This window comes from Symphalangus syndactylus, chromosome 18 (genome assembly GCF_028878055.3).
Source record: "Symphalangus syndactylus isolate Jambi chromosome 18, NHGRI_mSymSyn1-v2.1_pri, whole genome shotgun sequence".
In the NCBI taxonomy this organism is placed as follows: domain Eukaryota; kingdom Metazoa; phylum Chordata; class Mammalia; order Primates; family Hylobatidae; genus Symphalangus; species Symphalangus syndactylus.
The window spans coordinates 66,308,518-66,334,945 of record NC_072440.2 but is presented as its reverse complement, the minus strand read 5'-3'; the positions used below and the strand labels follow the sequence as shown (position 1 = coordinate 66,334,945).

Genomic DNA, 26,428 nt, shown 5'->3' with positions numbered 1-26,428 from the left:
ACTCTTAGGATATCCTCCTTCCCATCCCTTATAACATTGCTGCCATTCATTCCAGCTATCCATGAGCTATAATTACTGAATACATGTTGATATAATTATTTTGAATAACCTGTCATCTGTTAAACTAAAAATAAGAACAATACAAGATTCTGGCCAGGTGCAGTGGCTCATGCCTGTAATTCCAGCACTTTGGGAGGGGAGGCAGGCAGATCACCTGAGGTTGGGAGTTCAAGACCAGCCTGACCAACATGGAGTAACCCTGACTCTAATAAAAATACAAAATTAGCTGGACGTGGTGGCACATGCCTGTAATCCCAGCTACTCAGGAGGCTGAGGCAGGAGAATCACCTGAACCCAGCAGGCAGATGTGGTGAGCCACAATCGTGCCATTGCACTCCAGCCTGGGCAACAAGAGTGAAACTCCGTTCCCCACCCCCCACCTAAAAAACAAGATTCTATTTTATCTTCATTTATTTCTTATCTAATGCACTTCCTTTTTTTTATTATTAGATCCAAATTTCCTATATCATTTTCCCCCATTTTTGAGACAGGTTCTCTCTCTGTTACCTAGGCCAGACTGCAGTACAATCACAGCTCACTGCAGCCTCGGCCTCCTGAGTAGCTGGGACTGCAGATGTGCACCACCATGCCGGCAAATTTTTAAATTTTTTGTTAGAGACAGGGTCTGGCTATATTGCCCAGGCTGGTCTCCAACTCTTGGGCTCAAACGATCCTCCTACTTTGGCCTCTCAAAGTGCTGGGATTATAGGCATGAGCCATGCACCTGACCTTTCCTTCCTTCCTTCCTTCCTTCCTTCCTTCCTTCCTTCCTTCCTTCCTTCCTTTCTTTCTTTCTTTCTTTCTTTCTTTCTTTCTTTTTCTTTTTTTGAGACAGAGTCTCCTTCTGTCACCCAGGCTGGAGTGCAGTGGCATGATCTCGGTTCACTACATCCTCCACCTCCCAGGTTCAAGCAATTCTCCTGCCTCATCCTTCTGTGTAGCTGAGATTACAGGCATGCGCCACCACACCAAGCTAATTTTTGTATTTTGAGTAGAGACGGGGTTTCTCCATGTTGGCCAGGCTGGTCTCCAACTCCTAACCTCAGGTGATCCACCCACCTTGGCCTCCCAAAGTGCTGGGATTACAGGCATGAGCCACTGCTGCCAGCCCTGATCTTTCATTCTGTTGTGTTTTTGACTTCTTTTTTTTTTTTTTTTTTGAGACGGAGTCTTGCTCTGTCCCCCAGGCTGGAGTGCAGTGGCGCCATCTCGGCTCACTGCAAGCTCCGCCTCCCGGGTTCACACCATTCTCCTGCCTCAGCCTCCCAAGTAGCTTGGACTACAGGCGCCCGCCAACACGCCCGGCTAATTTTTTGTATTTTTAGTAGAGACGGGGTTTCGCCGTGTTAGCCAGGATGGTCTCGATCTCCTGACCTCGTGATCCGCCCGCCTCGGCCTCCCAAAGTGCTGGGATTACAGGCTTGAGCCACCATGCCCGGCCGTTTTTGACTTCTTATATTTTATTTTTGTTTTTTGAGACGGAGTCTTACTCTGTTGCCCAGGCTGGAGTGCAGTGGCATAATCCCAGCTTACTGCAAACCTCCATCTCCCAGGTTCAAGCAATTCCCCTGCTTCAGCCTCCTGAGTAGCTGGGATTACAGGTGCATGACACCACATCCGGCTAATTTTTGTATTTTTAGTAGAGATGGGTTTTCACCACGTTGCCCAGGCTGGTCTTGAACTGCTGACCTCAAGTGATCCACCCACCTCGGCCTCCCAAAGTGTTGAGATTACAGTCTTGAGTCACTATACCTGGCTGACTTCTCGCATTTTCTTTCTTTCTTTTCTTTCCTTTCTTTCCTTTCCTTTTTTCCTTTCTTTTTTTTGGTGGTGTCTCACTCTGTCACCCAGACTTGAGGGCAGTGGCACAATCTCAGTTCACTGCAACCTCCACCTCCTGGGTCCAAGCAGTCCTCCCATCTCAGCCTCCTGAATACCTGGAATTACAGGTTCATGCCACCACACCTGGCTAATTTTTGTATTTTTTAGTGGAGATGGGGTTTTGCCATCTGGTCTTGAACTGGGCTGGTCTTGAACTCCTGACTTCAAGTGATCCACCGCCTCAGCCTCCCAAAGTGCTGGGATTACAGGCATAAGCCACTGTGCCCGGCCTTCACATATTCTTTAGATTCTTTCTCAGAGTGTCTATCCCTGTTTCCATTTTCTGTCTGTAATCTCATGTTGTCCACTTTTTCCATTAGAGCCCTTAGCATATTAATCATAGTTGTATTCCATTTCTTGGTCTGATAATTCCAACATCTCTGCCATATTTGAGTCTGGCTCTGATGCTTGCTGTCTCTGCAAACTGCATTTTTTGGTTTTTATTATGCCTTGAAATTTTTTGTTGCAAGCTGGACATGCTGCACGGGGTACGTGATAAATGGGCTTTCTGTGTGAAATTTTTGTTTGTTTGTTTGTTTTTGTTTTTTGAGACAGAGTCTCACTTTGTCACCCAGGCCGGAGTGCGGTGCCGCCATCTCCGCTCACTGCAGCCTCTACCTCCTGGCCTTAAGCAATTCTCTGCCTCACCCTCCCAAGTAGCTGGGATTACAGGCACCCACTACCACGCCCGGCTAATTTTTGTATTTTTAGTAGATGGGGTTTCACCATCTTGGCCAGGCTGGTCTTGAACTCCTGACCTCGTGATCCACCCACCTCGGCCTCCCAAAGTGCTGAGATTACAGGCGTGAGCCACCGCGCCTGGCCTGTGTGAGGTTTTATGTTGCTCTGGTTAGGGGTTGGGCCATGTGTGCTGTTTGTTCTAACTGTAAGTGTCAGAGGCATAAACTTCCTCTGATGTCTTAGTTTTTGTCTCCCTGTTGTCTTTAGGGTTTCCTAGACATTTCTCAAATAAGTTGAGACGGGCCATTCTTTCACTTGTATCCCCTGTTATTATACAGGAGCCCTGTTGATGTGGCAGGAAGATGTGGGGAAGAGGAGCTGGAGCAGGCTGGGATTGGGTATGTTGCCTTCCTCCCTGGGGTTGGGTATGTTGGCATCTGGTAAAATCACAGTTGGCCTGGCTCTGGTGAAATTTTTTTTTTTTTTTTTTTTTTTTTTTTTAGGGCAGGCCTTGTAAAGAAAGACATATTTCTTTTTTTTTTTCCTTTTAGGCAGCATCTCGCTGTGTCACCTAGACTGGAGTTCAGTGATGCCATCATAGCTCACTGCAGCCTCGACCTCCGGGATTCCAGCAGTCCTCCCGCCTCAGCCTCCCAAGTAGCTGGGACTACAGGAGCACACCACCAAGCCCGGCTAAATTTTTTTGTTTTACTTTTTATAGAGACAGGGTCTCACTATGTTGCCCAGGCTGTAGAGGATGCCTGAATGAGTTTTATTATTTTATTTTTTCTTTTTTGAGACAGAGTCTCCCTCTGTCACCCAGGCTGGAGTGCAATGGCGTGATCTCTGCTCACTGCAACCTCCGCCTCCCGGGTTCAAGCCATTCTCCTGCCTCAGCCTCCCAAGTAGCTGGGACTACAGGCATGTGCCACCACGTTCAGCTGATTTTTGTATTTTTAGTAGAGAAGGGGTTTCACCATGTTAGCCAGGCTGGTCTCGAACTCCTGATCTCAAGTAATCCACCCATCTGGGCCTCCCAAAGTGCTGGGATTATAGGCATGAGCCACCGTGCCCAGCCCTGGGTGCCTTTTAAATCAGACTCTACTCACCCAGGAAGAGCCAGCCACAGGCCCCGCCCCAGTTGCCCACCCCGCCCCTCAGCCACGCCCCTTTCCATTGTGACAGGGGCAGCATGGCCACTGAGCCAGGGTGCAGTGGCAGCGGCTGTGTAGTTGGGGGTGGCGACATGAGCCGTGCCAGCTACCCTCCCACCTGGTCCCTGGGATTTCAGGTTATGTCACATCCCCCGCAGTGCCGCGGGTCTGTGGGCGTCCAGATCGACCAGCAGAGGCAGAGCCTGGACTTGGACCTGGGCCTGCAGTTCCTACAGCAGCAGTACTCGGAGTTGCTGGCTAAGCTCCACGAGAACATCGAGCACCTGAAGTGGGAGAACAAGGGTGAGCCCAGACACAAGGGCCTAGGCCTGCCCTGCCTCCCCAAGCACCTGAATACGCTGGCAGCCCGCAGAGCAGAAACACAGCGCATGAACTCCAGCACCTGCCTGGGCTCAGGGAGGACACAGGGCAGCAAGCTCATGCTAGGTCCTGCCATGCTGAGCTCTTCCCCTGCCCCAGGATGGAGACCCGCCTAGGCCCTGGGCGGTGCCCTCCTTGTCTGCCTGTCCCACCGGGGCAGCGTCATTTCAAACGCTGACCCCGCCAGCCCTCCCCTCTCCCGGCAGGGTCAGGTACACCTCTGTTAAAAACTTTGTAGAAGGAAAACATGCCCAGTGCCAGTGCACAGCTCAGTGAATTTCCTCCAACTAAACACCCCAGATCAGGAGCAGGCATGACCCCGGCTTCGCCTGTGCCCACACTGTCCTCGGGCTGGGCCTTCCTAACTGCACCCTTAGCAGCTCCTCACCCCCACTGCCCACCAGAGCAGAAAGAGGGCCCGCCAGGATGTGGCTCTGCTCCTCCCTCCCTGCTTCAGCAGAGGCTCCAGCAAGGGCACCAGTGCCTGCAGCCTCATTCCCTCCCCGCTCCCTGGTGCTGCCTTACCTGGGTGCTAAGTATTCCATCACCAGGCATCTGTTATGTCAGGACCCCCCTTCCCCATGTCTTCTTGAGCCTCTCCCCAGTCCCTGATGCCCACAGGGTCATGACACTGACCGCATTTGCTCATCCATGGCCAGGGGCTCCCGGAGCTCACCCCTGTACCGCTGGGGCCCGGGTCCTGCCTGGCTCCATGGGCGTCCTGTAGTCCTCTCAGATGGGAGGATGAGGCTGATGTGCTGGGTGGGCTCTGCCTAGGGAACAGGCAGGGTCATTCCTGCCCTCACATGCCCACAGCAAAGGTGTGGTGGAGAGCGGGACCCATAGGGCAGGGCCCAGTCAGCCAGTGGCGAGCCAGGACTCTCGGGGTTCAGCAGCGGGCAGTGGACAGCCCAAGCTTCTCTCAGAATGGCTGTGGCCTCACAAGTGATGAGAAGAGCATGTGCTTGATTTCAGATCTCCATTACAAGCTCATAATGAATGAGTCACAGGAGAAAGGTGAGACTTGGGCCCTTTCGTGCCTGATGGGAAGCTCCTGCCACCCTGGGGAGCCCCTCCAGACTGTCCTTGCCCACCTGGCTGCACTGGCCCCTGTATGCCAACCCAGTGAGGACAGGTTCTGAGGGACCTGGACAGATGCTGCTGCCCCTAGCCATGGCTGGATGATGTTATGCAGCCAAGCACAGCATGTGCTGCTCTCAGGAAGCCCAAGGGCTGTGGTCAGTGCAGTGGTGATGGTGGGCACAGGGTGCTTCCCAGAACTTCCCTTTTCTGAGCAGAGCTCCTGAAATGGGAGGGGACTCTGGGACAGCCCCTGCCCTGCTGGGTCTTTGCCTCAGATTGCTGCTGTGGCTGGGCCTAGGATCTCCAGCCTTGTGGCTCTGAGTCCTGATACCCTGGGAGAGGGGCTCTGGGCACACCCCATCCAGGGATTCCTTCCTGCCATCTCGGCAACAACTGCGGGGACGGGGGTAGGGGAAGTAACCAGAGTCCTGCTTCCCTGCCACTTGTCCAAGGCACTTCCCCATCCCAATGGTGGCCCCCACCCAGCCCAGGATTCTGGTTGAGTTCTTGAGCTCACTCTATTACCTTTGGGGCCAGGGCTGACATCAGGAGGACATCTGACTGGTGAATGGAGCCAGCCTGGGAACGTCCCAGCTGGGGCAGTGTCCAGGGTTCTCCCTTTTAGGGAGACATGGAGAATGGGGTTGAGTGAAGGCCCTTCCCTAGCTGCTGTGGCAACTCCAGTGAGCTGTTCTGGGCAAAGTGTGGCCCTGCAGTGCCGGGGACCCTGACAGGACACGAGAAGAGGCCATGCTCTCCCTCCAGACCTGCTGCTCCATGGGTCCCAAGCCCTCCCGCTTTCTGGATGGCCCCTCAGGAAACAATCTTTCTGGGGCCTCTGCTCCCTTGGGCACGCGCTGGGTCTGGGGCTGCCTCAGTGGAGTGTGGGTAGAGCAGGGAGGACACAGGCCTGCAGGCGGACGGCGGGCTCCTCCCTCAGGCAGGTGTGCGGGTGGCAACTTCCAGTCTGTCAAGTCCACCTCGAATTCAACGGTGTCAGGTGAGCAGGCTGATGTCCTCCATGTGCTCACAGGGGCGAGTGCCCCCACAGGGACCCCAGCCTGGGTGGTCACTAGGGGTGCTGACCAGGGAGCTGAAAGTCCTCTGCTGGGCCAACCTCAAGGATTTGGAGGTGAACGGGCAGCTGAAGGGAGCCCTGTAAGCTGAAACCACCAGGAGGGGCCTACAGTGGGGTGGGCAGGACTGGGGGCCAGTCACAGGGGCTGTCAACGCAGGGCAGCAAGGCCTCGCGGCAGGCACCCCAAGCCAGCACAGTAAGCGGTCAGGAGGGGCCTCTCTGGGTGGCCTTCTAGGGAGAAGGATGTACCCTGGCTGCCTGGCAGAGGCCCTGCTTGGCCCACGTCCCCCTCCACAAGCAGGATACAGGAGGGATGGCGCTGCCCACAGAGCCCTGGGCTCACGGCATCTTCTGCAGAGTGAGTGGGGAGTGGAGAGCCTCTTCTCCCAACTCTGCCTCCACTCGAGACCAGGCATCTTCCTCAGCCCCAACCCCGGCCCCTACCGTTCCTGTGATGGGCCCAGGCGTGCGATGGGCCTTGTCCTTGCAGAGGAAACCCATGCAGGCTTAGTCCCAGGCCTCGCATGAAGTTTTATTTTACCCAAAACGGAGCCAGCTTCCACTATATTGACTGTTCTAGAATGTTCACAGGCACCACCCATGGGCTTCACCCTCAGAACCTCATTTATTCCTCCCAGAACCCTCCAAGGCAGGCTTCCCTTTACAGAGGAGGGAACTGAGGCAGGGGCAGGGGCTTCTTGGGCACACACAGCTGATCCTGAAAGACTTGGGCAGCGGCTGTTGTTGCCTGCAATGACTAGCCCTGTTGGGTCTGACCTGCAGCCAACTCTCAAGGCAAGGACAGGCCCCAGCCGGTTCCTTCAAGAAACAAGACTCTAAAGCTGACTACCCCAGAAGGCAGACCTTGAAGAGGAGCCGCTACTTCACAACAGCAAGCTGGACAAAGTTCCTGGGGTGCAAGGGCGGTCCAAGTAAGGCTTGCCTGCACCCTAAGGGCCCCAGGACCACATTTACTAGGTTCCCACCCTGCAGTCAGCCAACTGCTGTGCCCCTTGCTCTAGGATCCTGTCTCCAGGGCTCATGAAAGCAATGGCCACGCTCTGTCCCTTGGGTGGGCACTGTCTTCTTCCCCTCCCCTGGGGTCCTGCAGATTACCTGTGCTGACCTGAGCCCACAAGAGGTGGCAGCAACAGCCCCTAAACCACTTTCTCAGAGAAAAGAAGACAAAGGAATCTTTTTACCAAGAAAAGTGAGTTGTGTTCCTGGGCCTGATTAGAATGGAGCTGGTCAGTGCCTGCTGCCCCTGGCCACAGCCTGCCTTTGGAGGGCACTAGGCTAGCAGGACCAGGCTCTGGTGCTCCCCAAGTTTCCGGGCTGCCCTGGGACGTTGCAGAGTGCACATTTTGAGCAGTGCAACCAGCAGGACAGGCTCCTGCATCTCTGCACATCCTGAGACCAGCCCTGAAGCAAGAAACCCCACTGGGTATAGGGTCATGACCAAGGGCAGTCTGGCAGCTAGCTGGTCACCCACTGAAGCACATCTGACCCTCAGGGCACCTTCAGAGGGTAGGAAGGGACAGGCCCCAGTCCAAGACCCCCATCTGGCACCCACAGCACTCTGGTCAGTGGGAGAAGGGAGCCAGGCCCTGTCCCCCACACTGGCCTGGGCACTGCCTGAGGAAGTATGCTGCGTGGACGCTCAGACCCACCTGGGCAGGTGATTTCTGGCTACTGTAATGACTTTCAGAGACTGGGAAGCAGAGGCCTCTAACACAGGGGCTGCCTGTTGGGTGGGCAGCCAGCACAGGGACAGGCAGATGATGGCATATTCCCCGATGACCCTGTCCCCACACCTGCGAAAGCCCATACTTCAGCAGTGCGAGTGGTCATCCACCAGCTGTGGAATATCAACCTCCTGCAGGCCCAAGAGGTGAGGCCCTGGGTGGTGGGGTGGCCCTGGGCAGCCTGGCGCCACCGCAGGCCCCACCACACCCCTGCCCCTGCCTTTCAGCTGCAGCACCTCAAGTCCCTCCTGGAAGGGAGGCAGAGTCCCCAGAGGAGGCTGCATCCAGCTCTCCCAAGTGAGTCCCCTGGTGCACCCCTGCCCCATCCCCAGAGGCCTGTCTGCTTCTCTTCCTTCACCCAGGAACCAGCAAGGCATGAAGTTCCCCAGGGTCTCCACCAAGAGCCTCTCCAAGAAATGTTGAGTCCACTGGCATGGGGATAGTGGAGCAGCCCTGCAACCTGGGTGCCAGGGAGGGAGGAAGGGAGGGAGGGAGCACAGAAGCAGAGCAGGCCCTGGCCTCACTGGGCCCTGGTGGAGGGCCACACAGCCCCGACTCCCAGCACACTCCACTCCTGGGGATGCTCAAGGTGACAGTCCCTCTCCCACCCCCAGCCTGCTTCTGAGCCCCTTGCCTGTGGTAGCACCTGTCATCTTGCCTGCATTGAAGCCAACCCTGAAGAACACTTTTGTCTCTCAGCAAAAGAGGCTGCAGGCAATGCGGACCAAGCGCCTGCACCACTCAGGTCCTTTGAGAAACCTGCATCTATGCCCACGGCTTTCCACTGCCAGGCCCACCAACCTCCAACTGGATTCTGGCTCTCTATAGCATTTCCTACTACTTTTAAGGCTGGCTAACTTCCAAAATAAATGACTCAAGATAAAGTATTTGATCTACAAACTGACAAAATAACAGCTAGTTTATTTTCTAGCTGTTATTTCGCTATTTGGCATTTACACAAAAGCACATGATGAAGTAACTAGCACCTTATCTGTTGAAGACTGAAAATAAAGCTTGTTTCTTTCCAAGTCGTGTGCTTGGATCCTCACTATTAGGTGCCCCTTCCCAGCCCCTGGTCCCTAGCCCAGCCCCTGCTATCTGCAGGGACCTGCCTGGGCAGCCAAGTCTTGCTCATCCCGGGATCTGGCAGCTGTCCTGGAAAAGAAGCGTTGCCAGAGCCGCGCCCACCCTCCCTGGAGGTGGGAGAGCTTTCCTGGTCCCCTGGCTGGGCCAGAGCTGCCTTCGAAACACAGGATCGCTCTGGGTCTCCTGCCCAGACTGCATGCTCCTGGGGGCAAGATGCCATCCTCTCCTGCCCTGACACAACACCGCAGATAGGGGGTCCAGCCAAGCTCACCTTCCTTCCTGGAGGGCCGTCTCCAGAGTGCTGTGGCCACACCTGCGCCACCCCTCCCACTACAGCAGCAGCTACAGCTGCGTCCATTTTCTGGGGGTGGCCAGCTTAGTGCCTACCCTTACCTGGAAGCACACAGTCTTCCCAGTCCCACGGCCCCACTTCCTTGGCATTAATCTCAGCCCCTTCCTACTTCAGGGAACAGGAACTTTGCCAGGAAGCTGGGGGATCAACCAGGCCAAGGAATGGGATGGTGTGTCAGACAAGGGGAGCTAAGGTCCGGGATGTCCAGGGCCAGACTGGACACTGCCAGCCCCAAGGCTGACAGCATCCTGACAGGACAGCGAGCCCAGATTCACGGAGAAGGGGACACAGTGATGAACAACTGACAAACACAGGAATAATAAATTTATTATAATCACAGATGATGGGGTAGTGCACGTAAAAAGGGGGGAACCTCTTCTCACCAGAGGGCTGGTGGCCGGTGCCCAGAGTGGCAGACAACATAGGGAGGCGCTCCCTGCATGGCCCCGGCCTGCTGCCAGGCCCACTCTCTCTGGGTGGCTCAGTGTGTGATGCTCTGAGGACACGGGTCCTGAGGGCCTTGCTCTTCATCCTTCACAGTGGGGACACGGCCCTCATGCCAGTGGCACAGGCCCCAACGCCCCTGCTCCCTGGATGCCCCACGGTGCTCAGCAGGAATGCCATGAGGGCTGAGGCCCAGCTGGTGGTGGGGAGCCGGCAGCGCCTATGGGCCAGCCCTCTCTCCAAAAGGCAGCCTGTGCCCTGGACTTGGGGGCTTCCCTGGGGGGGTGCCCCACCTGCCCAAAGCAGCATAGCCTGAACCCAAAACTGTGACCAGAGAATCCCATGTGTGTTTTAAGGGTTTCCTATGTCCTCTGTGTTCTCCTATAGGAACGAGTAGGGGTGTGTCTAGCACACACAAGACGCTCTAACAACACCCTGAGTGCACCCTCACACTGCTGAGATGGACCTGGACCGTGGACAGGCCATAGTGAGAGCAGCCCGAGGATCGCATCCCGCTCCTTGGAGGAAGTCACATGGAGGGCCTTCTCTAAGAAGTCGGCCAACGCCCCCCAAGCAACCCGCTCCACTGCGCCTATCCCAGTTCTGTACAGGTGTGGGATTTCGTTTGGCAGGTCCCCAAGGCAGAAGATAAAAGCAGGAAAGCTAACCTAACCCCAGGCTCTCTAAGGAAGCCAACACCTAGAAGTGCCTGACAGGAGGCATGTGTCCTTGGCCCCGATGAGGCTGCGGGCCATCCCTGCAGTCTTGGCTAGGCGGCTGAGAGGCAGGCCTGGTGGACACTCTGGGCCCAGGTGTTGAGCAAGGCAGTGACCGAGTGCTTGTCCGGGAGCTGCAGCAGCCTGGAGGTCATGCAGCGGTGCACCGACTGGAGGAAGGGGTTGGCGTCTGCAACAGAGCAGCGGGTGTGAACCTAAGGTGTCCAGCGCTGCGCTCGCTCCTGGCACACCCGGCAGTGCTTTGGGAAGGGGTAGTCCCAGGCTCAGGCCAAAGCACCAGGAGGTGATATGTCCTGCACGCTGCCCGGCCTTCGGACTCTTCTCCCAGAGCCTCATCGTCAGTGAAGAACTGAATCTGAACAGGATCTAGGGCTCTGCCTCTAACAACCTTGGGGACCCAGCCCAGCTCTGCTGTGTGCCAGCTCTGGGCTCAGGGAGACTGCCCCCTGCCACCGTGGTTCTCTCTAGAGCCACATCACCCAGATGGGGCCCTGTGTGCCCAAGCTACCGGTGGAACCCGTCAGCCCTGCCAAGGTAGTGGCCTCTGGGAAGAGCAGGGACTGTCCTTGAGCCATGGGCTTACTCACCCCTCTCCCACTGAACACAACCACCCTGGAGAGCTGACCTGACACAAGTTGAAGAGGCGAAGGGACACAGTGGGAGCAGAGACCCTTTTCTCTCAGGCGACCACTGGAAAACCCGCTCCTATCCGTGCAGGAGGAGCCAGAAGAGGGGAGGGAGGGGCCTGAGCTGGGGAGGGGCAGGAGCACACAGAGGCTGTCCCTGCTGCAATGGAAGCCTGGTTTTCCACAATGACCCCTGCTTGCCCTGGGTCCCCAGACAGCTCCTCTGGGTCTACCCACCGTACTGCCACTGCCGGTCGATCCACAGTGGGCTTTGGGCAGGATAGTCAGCGGGCACACTGAGCTCCAGTGGTGGCACACTCGGGAGGTCCTTGTCATCTGCAACACAGAAGGCTCTGTGACCTGGACAAGCCCCAGCCTGCCCTGCCTCACAGCCCTGCTCTGGAACAGGACTCTTCACACCCGAGGAGGTTCTGGTGAAGCTTGTGGCAAAGCCTGGAGGAGGTCTCTCTGACTCTCAGATTTCCAAACGTGAAGCCTGGAGTGCCCTGCATTGATGGGTGCCCAGAGGTCCTGCCTACCACCTCCCTAGGGCCCCAGGCAAGCAGAGCCACATCTGTGTTGGGGAGGTGAGAGTGTGCGGGCTCTGGCAGTGGGGACTGAGGCATGGCCAGGCTGTCTGGGGCCCATGTGTGTGAGGATAGAGCAGACAGCCTGGCGGGGCATGAACACAGGGTGGGTTCTGGGCGCTGTGCCCTCTGGCTCGGACAGCAAAGCCCTGGGGCTGCGGTCAGGGCCTGCTTTCCCACGCCAGCCCCGGCCCTCTGGACACTCACCCAGCTTGCAGATCAGGTGGACAGTGCCATTGTTGCTGCAGTGAGAAGGGTCCAGGTTTACCAGGAACTTGGGGTCCAGCCTGGCCACCTCGCCCTGGAGCACACTGGGGATGCTCTGCCGCTCATCATCCTCAAGCCTGCGCTTCCGGGTGCACACCACTGGGGCCCTGGGGAGGCGGCATGGTGACCACACCGGGCACACTCGGCCCAGGGCTGGCCGCCCTCCACAAAGCCCAGCCCAGCTGGACATACGTGATGGGTGGGCCGTGAATGGCGGTCATGGCTGGAACGAATGTGCGGTACAGGGAATGGTTGAAGACAGGTGAGCGGATGTTGGCCAGGACGGCATCCAGGAGCGGCTGGCATAGGTACTGCTGTTTGGTCGGTGGCACCGGGGGCGGTGGGGGAGTGGGCTGGAGGCAGGATGGGCACGGTCAGCAGCCCGGGACCCGAGGGTTCCCCATTTAGGGGGCCTTCACACCCCTGGCCTGTCGTCACTCACAGTCAGATTCCCGAGGCCTCTCTCATAGCCTCCTCCATTGTGCAGACAATGTTGGCTGATCCTGGGAATGATCCCCCACCCCCACAGCCTATCCTCTCTACAGTCCCTGCCTCCTCTGAACCGGGTGGAGGAGGCGCCCACGGGGGCCGTAGACAGAGGGTGACTTCTCTCATGTTCCCACCCAGCACAGCAGACCTGGCCTGGAAGCCTCGTGGGCAGGGTCCAAGATCAGGCCCAGCCCCCGCTCAGATGCCCTGACCTTGAAGGCCCCTCTCAGCAGCGCTCCCAGGAGCTCTTAGGGGAGCCCTGGTTCCCCTAGGGGTGTCTGGCATCCCACTCACCACCGCCATGTCATTCTTGAGTTTCTCCAGGGCAATCTCACACTTTTGCAAGGTCTTCAGGGGACACCTGCAGAGAGAGAGGACTTGGGCTGACCTCTGTGCTGAAAGAGTGGAAGACATGGCAGTTCTCAGGCTCAGGTCTGGGATCCCAACTACTGCCACTGGGCCTCGGCCATCAGAAACCTCTGCAGGAGCTCCTACCAGTTGATCAGCTGTTCCAAGACCCAGAGTTGAAGGCAGGCAGCCCTCAACCCCAGGAGCTGCTTGTCCCTGGTTGGCAGAGTGAGGCGATGGGTCAAGAGAAGGGACAGTGGCCAGGCCCCTGATCAGGCTGGGAATGCCTCATTCTCATGTAGGCCAGTCCCTGCCCCGCTCATCCCTATAACCCTAACAAAGGATCAACCCATGAAGGCCTGGAGGACCACCCAATAGTGACTGGCATTCTATCCAGACAAGCAGAACAGAGACCCTTCTAGACAGGGGTTGGGGGATAGCCTGAGTTGAGGTGAGAGGGAGGTATATGCCAATGCCCATGCAGTTTGGAGGCACTGCCCGAGCTCTGATCCTCATAGCAGCCTGTGGCCAGCGGCCCTGCCTTCCACCTGCTTCTCACCAGCGCTATCCTGTTTCATTTTCATGACAGCACACATGGGCTATAAGTGGGGTAACTGAGATACAGTCGCCTGCCCATGGTCACCGGCAAGTCAGGGGCAGAACTCCAGGTCAGGCTCAGGCCCATCAGGGCCAGCTGATGGTCAGGCCACTGCAAGTTGGCCCCTGGCTGCTGGCTGGATGAGGTCTGGCTGTGATGGCCTAGCATGAGGGCCACAGCAGCAGCTAGGAGTAGGGCAAAGGCTGGGCACGGGCCAAGATGAAGCCTGGGCTTGAAGCCCCAGCACACACCAGAGTGGAGCCTTGGAGGCCTCTGGCCAGGGCCCAAAGAGCTGCCTGGTGCCTTTGTTAAACCCACATCATCACCAAGTACCCATCCATGGCTGGGCTATCCGTGCCCTTGTGGACCCTCCGTGGGCTGTGGGCAAAGCTCACCGCTTCGAGGGGTCTGTCAGAATGTCCAGAAGGCTCTTCATCTTACTCAGGTCCTTTTTTCTGTCTGGGAAAGGAGAGGGTACACTAAGACACAAGCCCGGCAGTGTCCCCAGGGTGCAGGCCCCTGCACTGGCTGCAGCCTACCTTCGTTCTTGTCGATCTTGTTGATCATGCGGCGCAGGGGCTCAATGTACTTGGACAGCTGCTTCAGCTTGTCCAGGTACTGCTGCTCCTCAGCCTGGCTGGAGCCGGCTGGGCTCATGACAGAGCTGGGGTTCACTGCAGGACACAGGCGGGTGAGGCCACAGCCCTTGACCCTCAGGTGGGGAACTTGAGCTCTGAGGGCCCCAGAGCTCGCACACCCAGTATGAGCTGAGGCCTCGTAAAGGTGAGGGGTGACCTCAGCACCTCAACCCGCCAGGCTGAGTACAGGTCACACGATGGGCTGTGGACCCCAGGCCCAACTTACCAGGTGTGTTTAAAGGTCCAGGTGAGGGGACACTGAAGTTCTGTGGGGTCCGTGCCGTCACTGGGCTCTGGGAGGGCTGCGGTGAGGGGCTGGGCAGGAAGCTACTGGGGGACGGGGCAGGGCCAGAGCTGCAGCCAAGTGAGAGAAACATATGAGCCGGGGTCCAGGCAGGGCCGGCCTCGAGGGCCAGGAAGGGAGGGGCACCCCAGGCCAGGCCTACCTGACGTTGGAGTTGGGCTGTGAGCCAGGCTGGCCGGGCTGCGGGGACGGCTGGGGGGGAGGGGGCATCGACTGCGGGGTCTGCACCTGCTGGCCCGGTGACGGCGAGGACAGCATGGGGAGGCTGCTCTGGCTGACCTGGAAGTGGAGGGGCTCAGCCGGCGCACTGCCACACGCCCGCCCGCCTCCACACCACCTGCCCACCGCACGCATAGGCCCGTCCTCCCGCACAGCCTCACCACACACCTGTGTCTTCATCCAAATGCCACCTGGACATACACACAGGCACACTCCCCCAGCCTGGCACACAGCATGAGGTGACCAAGGGGCTGGCGGGGGGTGGGGGCGCCCAGGCAGGGCAGCCCTTGCTCCTTGGCCAGGGGCCCACAGGGACACAGGCTTTGAGGGCTGTGTAGTGGGAGTGTGAGGAAAACGGCAGTCTGGGAGGCAATGCCCTCGGCTGGCACTAGCCTGGCCTTCCCTGACACGCCTGCCTGTCCTGTGACATGCTCCTCTGTGGGTTGGTGAGGACCCTGCTCTGCTGACCAGTGGGACCGTCTTCCCACATGCTCCCACAAGCCCCCGCAGCCCCCAGGCTGACTGCACCAAGGACAAGCCCAGTGGCTATGGCCATCTGTTGTGGTTAACACATACAGCTGCAGGGCTGGTCCCAGGCTGTGTCCCACCTGGACCTGCTTAATTGGAGTGAGGTGGCCCAGGGAGCCACACACACACCCATGGTGGCACTGGCATCGGCCCACACCAGCACCCCTGGGAGAGGCGAGCTACTCAGTGTCAAAGACACCTGGGCCCACAGCCTGGTTCTGCCATGCAGGTGTGCACCTGAGTCCTCTGAGGCCCTGTGTGTCTGCAGAGCAAGGCTGCTGCTCTGCTCCCCAGGCCTTGCTGGCCACCACACAAATAAGATCAATCACCCCAGTGTCTGCACCAGGGACACCACTGTCTTCATCCGTAAACTCTAGGGATGAAACCACACCACCCAGGCATCAGGGATAAGCATGTGTGAAACACCCACACCTTCCTGGGGTAGAGCACAGATGGCAGCTTTGATGGGGAGGACAGCTGCCTGCCAGCCCTGGGCGTCTGGCCTCGCCTAGAGGGACTCTCAGCAAAGAGGGATGCCTTGTCACACTGCAGGAACCCTGAAGGCCCTGCTAACTTCAGAGGCCCCCAAGGGCCCTGGTGACATTTCCCACACCCTAGTCAACCCCCTGCATGCCGAGCATCCCCTCATAGCCCGTCTAGGAGCCAGGCCCCTGGACCATCCATTTCTGTAGACCAACTCAGTGCTTCTCCTGGGGCACTCTGGCCATGAACGCCTGTCTGGGGCCACGACTCACACCACCCCCCAAGCACCTCCACCACAGTGCTGTGAGTACTGGGATAGGACAGCTGCATTCTAAGCTCCTTAAATTGGGGACCAGGCCCAGAGCCCCCAAACAGAACGCTGCCCTCCTCACCACCCCACCAGGCAGCAGAGGGCAGGGTGGCGCTGCCCTTTCAGCGCCACCTGGACCAAGCTCCTGGAGCAAAATGCTCTTTCTGTCCTGCCTGTTCCATAGGGTGTGCCTGACAGTGCTGCAAGGGATGCTGGGTGCAGGCCGCTCCTGAACCATATGTGCTGGGAGACCAGGGGGTGGGGGGCTAAGGCACAGGGCGTGACCACAACAGGGCACTTCCAGCACGGCTGGGTCAGAGGTCCCTATCCAAAGCCACTGGCCCAGTGGGACATCAACCGATGGAATGGACTGTTCCCACTGTTTTGTGGTCAAGACACCTCTGCCTGGGAGAGGAGGGGCAGAGTGCAGGAGCCCCAGCCTCGGCCTGCCAGGCCTCATCCATCACTCTACCTAGTGGAGCAAAATGGCTCGTGGTGATTCTCGCAAAGGTTAGCAAGGTCAGAAACGGGGAATGATGTGACTTCATTTGCTAAATGCTGAGTTGAACAAGTACAGAGATTTCTCCCACCAAAGTCCTGTGCATTCACGGTGCTGGGGTGCACAGAGCCCTAGCTGAAGGGGAGTGAGGGCATGTCCCAGACACCGGAACACATGTTCTAGACTCATCCAGGTGTCAACAAAATCCCAAGGCCAGAAAATTCCATACAGAGAACCACAGACGGCACCGAGGAGTGGGAAACAAAAACTCTGGGCCCCATGCTCAGCCCAACTCTGCCTTTCCTGACCCATGCCTGACTTGCTGCTACTCTCTATCTGCACCCAAGAAAGCTGTCTCACAAGGTCACCTCTCTTTCTGCTTGAAGGTCAGGGCCCCTCCCCTCGCCTCTCCCTGACTGCCTCTTCCAGAGAGGCGCCTGTGCCTGAGCAGCTGCCCCTTCTAGAAGATGGTCAGCTCTTTTCTGCAGCCTAAAGCTCAGTGCTTCTCTGAGGAGCAAGGCAGCTGCAGGCTGGGCAGAGGCCGCCAAGCAGGGAAGGCCACCACACAGCCCTCATTGCCACTCAAGAGTTCTCATCTGCTCTCGAACCTCAGGAAGCCCAGCACCCACTTTGGCCCTGAAGCGACAATCTCACCAGCCACGCCTGTGGGGCCTCCAAGCACCCACCCAGAACTTAGGTCTATCTCAGTTCTTCAGCTGCCCCAGGCCAAGGCAGCTGGTGGCCAGCAGAGACCACAGGATGGGAGACAGGGAGATTTCTAGTGGGAAGAAAAACAAACGAAGGGCACCCTTTCATTTCCAAGAGCACGAGAGCAGGAAGCCAGGCCCTGTGCCCAGGTGTGAGTGGTGGACAGTCCAAGTCCAGCACCTGGGATGAGAAGCAGCCCCCCAAAGACTCATCTGAAGACAGAACTGGCTCTAGGGAGGCAGCCAGAGAGGTTGGGCGCCGGTGTGTCACAGCTAGCAAAGGCCCCAGGACAAGAATGTCACACCTCCTAGGGAAGGAGCTTCTGAGTGCACACCACCTGTCACCTGAGTGTCACAGGTTGGGAACAGGGAGCTCAGAGGGAAGTGACTTGCTCAAGGTCACCCTAGTGATGAAGGGAGCTCAGGCACGCTAAACATCAACATCCCAGCAACACCACCCCCCCAGCAACAATGGCATGAACTGCATTTCTGGGAAAGGGACCCACACAGCAGCCTGGAGCTGAAGGCAGGTGGACACCGAGTGGGCCAGAGAGGAGGTGGGAGGGCAGAAAGGCTGGTCCAGGGAGCTCCATCCCACGAGGAACCCTCAGGCAAGGCTGGCGGCACTGCATGCTCCCCACGCCCGCTCCCACATACTGGGAACCGTTCCTTGCTCCTGGCTCCAGCACTCAGTGTGTCCCCTGGAGGCACTCCCCAGGGTGCAGTGGAACACGGGTCTCACCCTGGCAGCTGGCAGCCAGCAGAGCCCAGAGGATGGGAGGCAGGGAGATTTCTAGTGGGAAGAAAAACAAATGAAGGGCACCCATTCATTTCCAAGAGCACAAGAGCAGGAAGCCAGGCCCTGTGCCCAGGTGTCAGTGGTGGGCAGTCCAAGTCCAGCACCTAGGATGAGAAGCAGCCCCTCAAAGACTCATCCAAAGACAGGCTCTAGGCTCTAGGGAGGCAGCCAGAGAGGTGAGAAAGAAACCTCCCAGTCCTTGGGCTCATGTCAGGTCTGGGATTGGAGCAGGGAACAGTGCCTCTCTAGTCAAAGGACAAGCCCCTAGTGAGGAAGACACTGCCTGCTTACATCTGCCAAGGGAGGATTGTGGCATGGGCCATGCCACCCCCTGGGCCCCTGTGCTGGGCACTGTGTCCAGAATGCACCAAGCACAGAATCCTGCTTGGACCTGGTAGCCTGAGTCTGTGAGGCATGCCCACCGTAACAGGAAGATGCAGCCATGAGCCATCAAGACAGAGGGAGGGAGCCTGGGCCCTGCCCTCTGGAGAAGAGCCCATGGGGCACGTACGTTCCCACTCTTTCAGCTCCACCTGTTTTCTTGGACCCAATTTGTTGCCACAAGGAAAGAACAAGAGCAGATGGGCAGTGTAGTCTCCAGACTGTGTCCTGCTGACTGCTGAGGGCAGGTGGCTGGAGGGACAGTGGCCACAGGATGGCCACCTGGACACACTGGAGACAGCAGGTTCTGGCTCCTGAGAGCTCAGATGGGACACAGTGGGGCAATTCCTGGTGAGGTCAACAGATTGTTCCTGAGATAAGCTCTCTTTTCTCGGAAGGGACTGGATTGAAAGATACTGACACAAAAGCAGCAGCACACCTCTGGAGCCGCCTGGTGTGGGCAGGTGAATGCCCTTGGTACACGGGGCCCAGCATGCCTCATGTCCCCAAGACTGGCCCACAGCCAGGTGTGGGAGGCTGTACCAGGGAGCCTGGTACTGCAGCCCGATGTAGAGGGCTGAGCTGGGGGAGGGCCCTCTGCAGGGAAGGCCAGGACCAGAGAGGGCTGCAGAGCAGCTGCCTGGGCAGTAGGGAGGCTTCCACTCCAGGGTGTCCCTCTATTCGCTTTTCTCCCTCCCTTAACTCCTGCCAGTTTCCTTTCTTGCAGCTAACAAGCATGAACAAACCTGCTTTAAAAACACAGAACAAGGCTGGGCGCAGTGGTTCACGCCTGTAATCTCAACACTTTCGGAGACCGAGGCGGGTGGATCACCTAAGGTTAGGAGTTCAAGACCAATCTGGCCAACATGGTGAAACCCCATCTCTACTAAAAATACAAAAATCAGCCAGGTGTGGTGGCAGGCGCCTGTAGTCCCAGCTACTCGAGAGGCTGAGGCAGGAGAATCGCTTGAAGCTGGGAGGTGGAGGTTGCAGTGAGCCAAGAGTCCGCCATTGCACTCCTGCCTGGGGGACAAGCGCGAGACTCTGTCTCAAAAAAAGAAAAACAAACAAACAAACAAATAGTAACAACGACAACAAAATAACAGAACAAAACCAGAACCTTGCCCCAGTTCTGTGACTTCCTTCCTCTTTCAATAAATCCTGTGGCTTTTGTCTACTGCCAGGACAAGGAATACTTTCTAAATGCTGCCACATTTGTCCTCAGTGAACAACCCCAAAGGTTCAGGGGTGCGTCCCTCACTGCCAGCGTGAATGGGCGGAACCTGGTGACTAAATATGTGTGCAGTTAGCCGGCATCTTCCCATGACAGCGCTCTCACCCCACACAGTGCGATGAGGACAAACCAGAATTCTCCATGGCATTTATTCCGAGGCACTAACTTTTTCGGCTTCATCATCTATTTCTCTATCCTTCCTCTGCTCCACCTTACCTCCTTGCCTTTGGGGGTTGGAAGCTTCTAGAGAGAGTGAGACCTATTAGCTGGCATAACTCAGGGCAGACTTAATCTAAGGGCCAGGGAAGGCTGGGGAGGGAAAGACTGAGTGGGTCTGGGAACTGGTGGGAAGGATGGAGGGAGGGGCCGCCTGTGAGAAGTCTAGGTGGAAACACCAGCAGCTGGGTGTGGGGAGTGGCCAGCCCACAACAGAGTATGGGCAAGCCAAAGCCCAGGACAGAGCCTGGTCTTGTGGGGGCATGGAGGGAGCCCATCCAGGAGTGCCCAGTAAACAAGGCGGAGGAGCCAGGCCATCAGCCCAGCAGGAAGGGGAGTGAGGAGTTTCCAGAAGAATCCTGCTGAGAGGCCAAGGCGTAAGGGTTTCACTTGAGCCCTCGATCTTGACTTGGTGGCTCCCTGGGGGCACTCTCAGTCTGTAAAAGGGGCTAAATGCTCAAACTATGACCTGCTGCAACAAGAAACAGTGAGGCTCTGTACACAAAGAGCTTAGCTCAAGGTCTGGCACGTATCGCACACTGAAAACATTGGGGACTTTTTATGTTTATAAAAATCAGTCCTGCATGCTGCTACTAAAGTCATTCCTCCACATACAGCAACCCAATCTGATTCTGTGAACCCAGTGGATACTGAGCCGGAGGCTATAGGAAAGGAGGAGAAGCAGTTTTAGCAGACAAGAGCACAGAACCCAAAAGGGTCTGGTCAAGGAGACACCAGCAGCATGTGAGCAGGTCGTGGAGCTCACAGCCTCCAGGCCATGGGGAACTGCACCCTGGCTTCTGCCCACACTGGCCTCCTTTCCACCACAGCTACACAACCTACTCCCTCACCCCAACTCGCGCTCCTCTGGAGAGCTCTTTCACCAAAGCCTTTCTACCAGCAGATTCCAGGCACTTCCTCCCGCTGTAATTCAACAACTACCAAAAAGGAAGTCCCTGCCAAAGAACCTAAGTTCCAGTCAGTAACTATGTGAATGGCACATCTGGGGTAACCCAGGGGCTTAGTATGCAGGGAGGGCAAAAGCTGAACATGCCCCAATGGGGGCCCAGGCCACTCTCTTGGCAGTGTGTGGTGTGTGGCACCGGGCTTGGGGCCACACGGACTAAGGGCCATCCTGGCTCAGCCTCCACTTCTTCCTCTGTAGAACAGAGCTGCAGAGACGCCACTGCACAAGCCAGGGTGGTGGCAGTGCCTGCACCTGGGCGTTCAGGGATGGGCAGGGACCACTGTCTGCTAGGATTATGGAGGCATTTCCCCTAAAACAGAAACTGAATTGTAAAGTTATTTTGGCAAATTTGAGGTTTTCATAACAAATCCACTAAAATGGAAAGCCTGTATGATGAGAGAACTTCAGCATAATTTTATTCTCAGAATCTTAGCACAGTGCCTGGCACACAGAATGCATGTGGTAACTATTTGTTAAAAAAATGACTATGCCATGGAGTAATTCCAAATTTCATACAATAAAAGAAGCCGGGAATTCATATCTCTGAAAAGCATAATGTACACAGAAGTCTACCTCTACCTAGAAAGGGGATGTGTGTTACAAATTACACACTCTACACAGCAAACTCTACAACAGCATGGCCCAATACCACTTTGGCCACACTGGCCACGTTCTGGAGTCTGTGCTGTCCACTGCAGCAGCCACTAGCTTCCCTGTGGGCAAATGAGGGCTTAAAATTTATTTGGTGCGACTGAAGAACTGCATTTTTTCATTTTATTTAATTTTAGTTGACTTGTAGTTTTTTTTTCCATTTTTAAAATATATATATTTATATTTTTTTTCCATTAAAAAATACATAATTAATTGGAGATAGTATGTTGCTAAGTGAACCAGGCTGGTCTCAAACTCCTGGCCTCAAGTGATCCTCTCATCTCGGCCTCCCGAGGTGTTGGGATTATAGCCATGAGCCCCTGTGCTTGGCCTAATTTTAGTTAATTTAAATGTAAACAGCCACACATGCTTAGTGGCTACATTATTAGATAGCACAGCTCTAGAAAGCAAAACTTTTTCTTAGCTTCCGTTTTATTTTTACCATGAAAATGCGTACAGTATAACTATTTTAAGCTGAAAAGACCCAGATATTTATTCATATCCTCTCAAGAAGCACAAGCTGGGCTTGGCTTCATTTAAAAAAAAAAAAAAAGGGACTGTGGGTTTGGCACTCTGAAAGCCACCATAAAAGAAGTCACCGGTGATGATAATGACAGGTGCGCTTTACAAAGGCGCTCAGAGGACGCCCCGAGCTCCCAGCCGTGCCCTGGGTGCTGCCCCGTAAATACCTGTGACATGGGCTGTCTGCCCAAAGGGATGGAGCTTGACGGGACGGCAGACACAGCGGTGGTGGGCGGGAACCGGGCTCTTATGTGCATCCCACCTTGGGCCAAGGCTTCCGTGATCATCTTTGAGGACAGAGGGACAACAGACAAGGTGATCACAACAAAGAAACTCAGTGCCTGGGCAGGTGGAGAGGGCACCTGTAGCCTCTGCAAGAAGGAGCACCAGGGCGAGGAAACCTTGGGCAGCTCGGGGCAGCCTGGGAGGGGAGGCCACCCACATGTTCAAGCCCACAGCACCTCCAGGTCTGTCTGGGCATTGGGAATCTAGAAGATTTGCCAAGAATGCTGCTTCCAGACCTTTCTATTCTACTGGCTGCTCTCCTGCACTGGTGTCCTCAACACACTTCTGAACACACCTCGCTAACAGATCAGAATCCTACAGCCCACAGAACCATCAGAGCCAGACCTTGAGGGCCTGAGCTGGTGTTTTTGGAGACCAGGCTCCTGGGGACAGACGTCAAGAGTACATTCCACCAAAGCCTGTGATAAGAACACTCGACTCCCACTGAACCATGAGCTCAGTTAAGCCTGCTCACAGCATCCTTCCTTCTCAGTGGCACACCTCTTACAGCCCGAACCCAAATCATCCTCCTCTCCTCCTCCAGGCCTGAGGCTGATGGTCCTGGTATCTATCGAGGAACTGGTTTTCTTTCATAATAAAAATGGGCAAAGGTGAGCAAGAGAAGCCTGGGGGGACTGCTTGGCAGGCCTCCGCCCTGACGAGGAAGTTCACCTCTACAGGGATGCGAGTCAGGAACTCCAGCATGAGCCAGGACCATTCCCCTCATCAATGGACACTTCTTGAACTACAAAGGCAGCAGGGCAGCTGAGCACTGTTGTGGGCCCGGGCCCGACCACTCTTGCTCTGGGTTCTGAGTTGGGGGTAGAGCCTGAGTCTCATCCCTGGAGAGCAGGGCCTACAGGCACTTAGGACGGTAACAAACTAGAACAAAACACGCCAGGCTCAGAAAGGAGGACTGATCCACAGAAAAACAACACATCTCATGGTGGGAGGCTGTGCTCTGGGTCCCAAGCTCCAGGAGGTGCTGTCAGCCTTCGGTGCAGGCAGTGACGGGTGCCAGTAACAGGGCTCCAGCAGGAGAGTGGCTGCAGGGAGACCCGTGGCCTCACACACGGCCCACACTCACAATCATGGGCACACACAGGAGGCACTAGAAGCTGGGGTGACACGGCATAGCAGATGCCAACCAGAACCTCACTCATTCCTCCTGCAGCCAGAGCAACAAATGAACTAACTGGGGGTGAGAAACAAAGAAGCGATCCCAATGGGGTTAAGAGTCTATTTACCACTACCTGCGGCACTTCGGAGGAGCCCGTCTGAGAGTGCAGCAGTGCTCAACGGCACTCGTTCCACAAGGGAGAAAAGCCTGGAAGTAAGTCAGATGGTATGAGAGAAGCAAACTTTTTTCCAGGAAGAGAAAAACAAAAAAACACAAGGAATGCAAAGCTTAAGTCTAATGTACTGCTGACTGATGTTCTTATAATGGAGAACTGATAAGGAAAGCCCAATTTCTTTCAACCCAAACACACCAGTTATGTTTACTGGATCAGATGAGCCAGGCAGCTATCAACATTTCACTACTTCCCAACACACATCTACCCAGAGAGGAATCCAAAAAACCTCTCCCCCACCCCCAGGTCTGACTCTCCCCACTGCGGTCACTGTGCAGAAGGGTCCAGCAAAAAGAGAGAAGGTCCTCCAGGGTGGCCAAGGCTTCAGTAGAGCAGCTGTGAATCAGCAATGCCACATACATGTCCATAATGGGAGTCTGTCTTGGATAATTCTTTGTGACTTGTAAATTAGAGTTAGGTTTTCACATACTAAAAGAATAGAAAGTTAAACAACAAAGGTATAGGGACTGTTTGAAAATGAGATGCATGGCCAGGCACAGTGGCTTACGCCTGTAATTCCAGCACTTTGGGAGGCCAAAGCGGGCACATCTCTTAAGGCCAGGAGTTCAAGACCAGCCTGGCCAACATGATGAAACCCCGTCTCTACTAAAAATACAAAATTAGCCGGGCATGGTGGCGCATGCCTGTAATCCCAGCTACTTGGGAGGCTGAGGCAGGAGAATCCCTTGAACCCAGCAGGAGACTGCAGTGAGCCGAGACTGCACCATTGCACTCCAGCCTGGGTGACAGAGCAAGAGATTCTGCCTTAAAAAAAAAAAAAAAGAAAAAGAAAATGAGATGCATTCTGTCCTGTTTCTTGCTTTTTTAAAGAGACAAGAGTTTTGCTCTGTCTCCCAGGCTAGAGTGTAATGCTGTCATCACAGCTCACTGCAGCCTCAAACCCCTGGGCTTGCGCGATCCTCCCACCTCAGCCTCCCGAGTAGCTGGGACTGCAGACATGCACCACTCCGCCCAGCTAACTTTTTATTTTTATTTTTTTGTAGAGACAGGGTCTCACTGTGTTGCCCAGGATAGTTTTGAACTCCTCGTCTCAAGTGATCTTCTCACCTCGGCTTCCCAAAATGTTGGGATTACAGGCATGAGCCACTGTGCCTGGCATGTCTTGGTTTTATAGGGGAGAAAGAGAAGTCTGCTGTGTCCTGCTAAATCCCCTTGTGGGTGACATCGCCCTTCTCAGCTACATAAATAACACTGGAAAGAGAACCAGGTGTGCACAGCACAAGGCTGAGCAATTTTTCTAGAATACTCAGTCCCAGGCTACCCTTTACCACACCCAACACCACAGTACTGCAAGGGCCTGACAGGGCGCCTCTCTTTGGCTCTAAGATGGGCTTGAGAGACAGGGCATGGAGGGCTGCCTGCATGGGGGCCCCCAATCCCAGAATTTCATTCATGAACTCAGAGGCCTGTTTCTGCAGCACGCAGCAGCTCACACATACAAAGCTGCAACACGTGGTCACCACGTCCTGATGTCCACTGTGTGAACAACACAAGGGGAGCTCCAACCTGCATCTCTGACCTCCTGGTTAGATGGCGGCTGATCAGATCTAAGGCCCTCAAAGTGAACCATTAACTCACCTCCATCAGCTTCAGGAACAATCTAGGAACAATCTAGGACATCAAGATATGTGTCACTGGTAATAGCAAAAAATCGGAAATTATTACAAGGTCCAAGAACAAGATGGTAACTGAGGATGGCAGGAGACATTCACAGAGGGGTATGACAAAGAGTCCCTTGGCGTCGACCAGGGCTTTCTAATTAAAGGAGGACATTTCATCCCATATTGATGTGGAAGATGCTGCATAAAAACCCCAGGATAGCATGGCCTTGACTATGGGAAAGAACCAGAAAAGACACCAGACCTTCTCTCTCATGGAATGGTTCTCTTCTGTTCCTCTCCACTTTCTGGGTTCTACAGTTACCACACATACTTTTAAAGTTTTTAGATCAGAGTACTGTAGCCTCACCTGGTCACTGTGCCAATTCAAGTTTCGAAAGAAGATCATGAATCCAGATGGCCCCTCAGAGGGCTTGCTGTGCCCAACCCTCCCCATCCCCCAGCAGGGGGCACTGCTATTGGTGGAACAAGGTAGTGAGGGTGCCCAATTAGCCCCCAAGAAACTGCACTGCTTGCAACAAGGCAAGACCAAGCTCTGAGAGAAAACCAGCAGAATGCTGGTTACAGAATTTCAAGGTGCCACATCTGGACTGAGAAGCACCTCACAGATATGCCCTACCCACTGCTGGACTTTGAGAAACTACAAGCCTCCTCTGTCACTAGCACTTGGGAATCCCTTGCATGGCAGCACGTGGTGCCACAGGGCAGGTGGGCAATGATCCTTAAAACACCAAACTCAGCAACGAACCACAGTGGTAACCACTCTCCATCCTCCTTCCTGTGCCAGCCGGGCGGGGACGTCCACCTGAAACAAGGGGTGGAGAAACCGACAGGAAGACCAGTGGCCCAAGGACAGGCTCAGCATGGGCCATGAGCACACACAGCTGGCATCCTGCTTCTGGAAGGTGATGGGATGCCAGCGAGACTGCAAAGCGGACACTTCCTTGAGCTAGAAGCCTAACGAACATACCAGCTGGGCCTGCACCAGCTGAAAACACTGGCTGTTCCATGGCTATTCACTTTCCAAATACCAAGAAATGGAAAGAAAAGGAAAGTTCGGCTGGGCACAGTGGCTCATGCCTGTAATCCCAGCACT

The 26,428-nt window shown here is 55.6% G+C and overlaps 1 protein-coding gene and 1 pseudogene across 11 annotated transcripts in view; one reads left to right on the top strand and one right to left on the bottom strand.

Moving 5' to 3' along the window:
* Positions 1–3,862: 3,862 nt before the first annotated feature.
* LOC129467262 (coiled-coil domain-containing protein 74B-like) lies at positions 3,863–9,091 on the top strand (annotated as a pseudogene).
* Positions 9,092–9,808: 717 nt separating this feature from the next.
* The window catches only part of LOC129468523 (mediator of RNA polymerase II transcription subunit 15), a 101,627-nt gene continuing 85,007 nt past the window's right edge, over positions 9,809–26,428 (bottom strand). For 5 of the 11 annotated variants that reach the window (XM_055254181.2, XM_063623551.1, XM_055254180.2 and 2 more), the window contains 10 exons: positions 22,223–22,342; positions 14,682–14,818; positions 14,462–14,589; positions 14,137–14,271; positions 13,993–14,056; positions 12,946–13,012; positions 12,355–12,515; positions 12,103–12,269; positions 11,546–11,644; positions 9,809–10,851 (listed from right to left, as the gene is read on the bottom strand). In XM_055254181.2, the coding sequence (XP_055110156.2) occupies positions 10,715–10,851; positions 11,546–11,644; positions 12,103–12,269; positions 12,355–12,515; positions 12,946–13,012; positions 13,993–14,056; positions 14,137–14,271; positions 14,462–14,589; positions 14,682–14,818; positions 22,223–22,342 (1,215 nt within the window). In that variant the 3' untranslated portion in view covers positions 9,809–10,714. Of the gene's footprint in view, positions 12,270–12,354; positions 12,516–12,945; positions 13,013–13,992; positions 14,057–14,136; positions 14,272–14,461; positions 14,590–14,681; positions 14,819–22,222; positions 22,343–26,428 lie in introns of all 11 variants that reach the window. The other 6 variants (XM_055254182.2, XM_063623555.1, XM_055254186.2 and 3 more) reach the window with 4 other exon arrangements.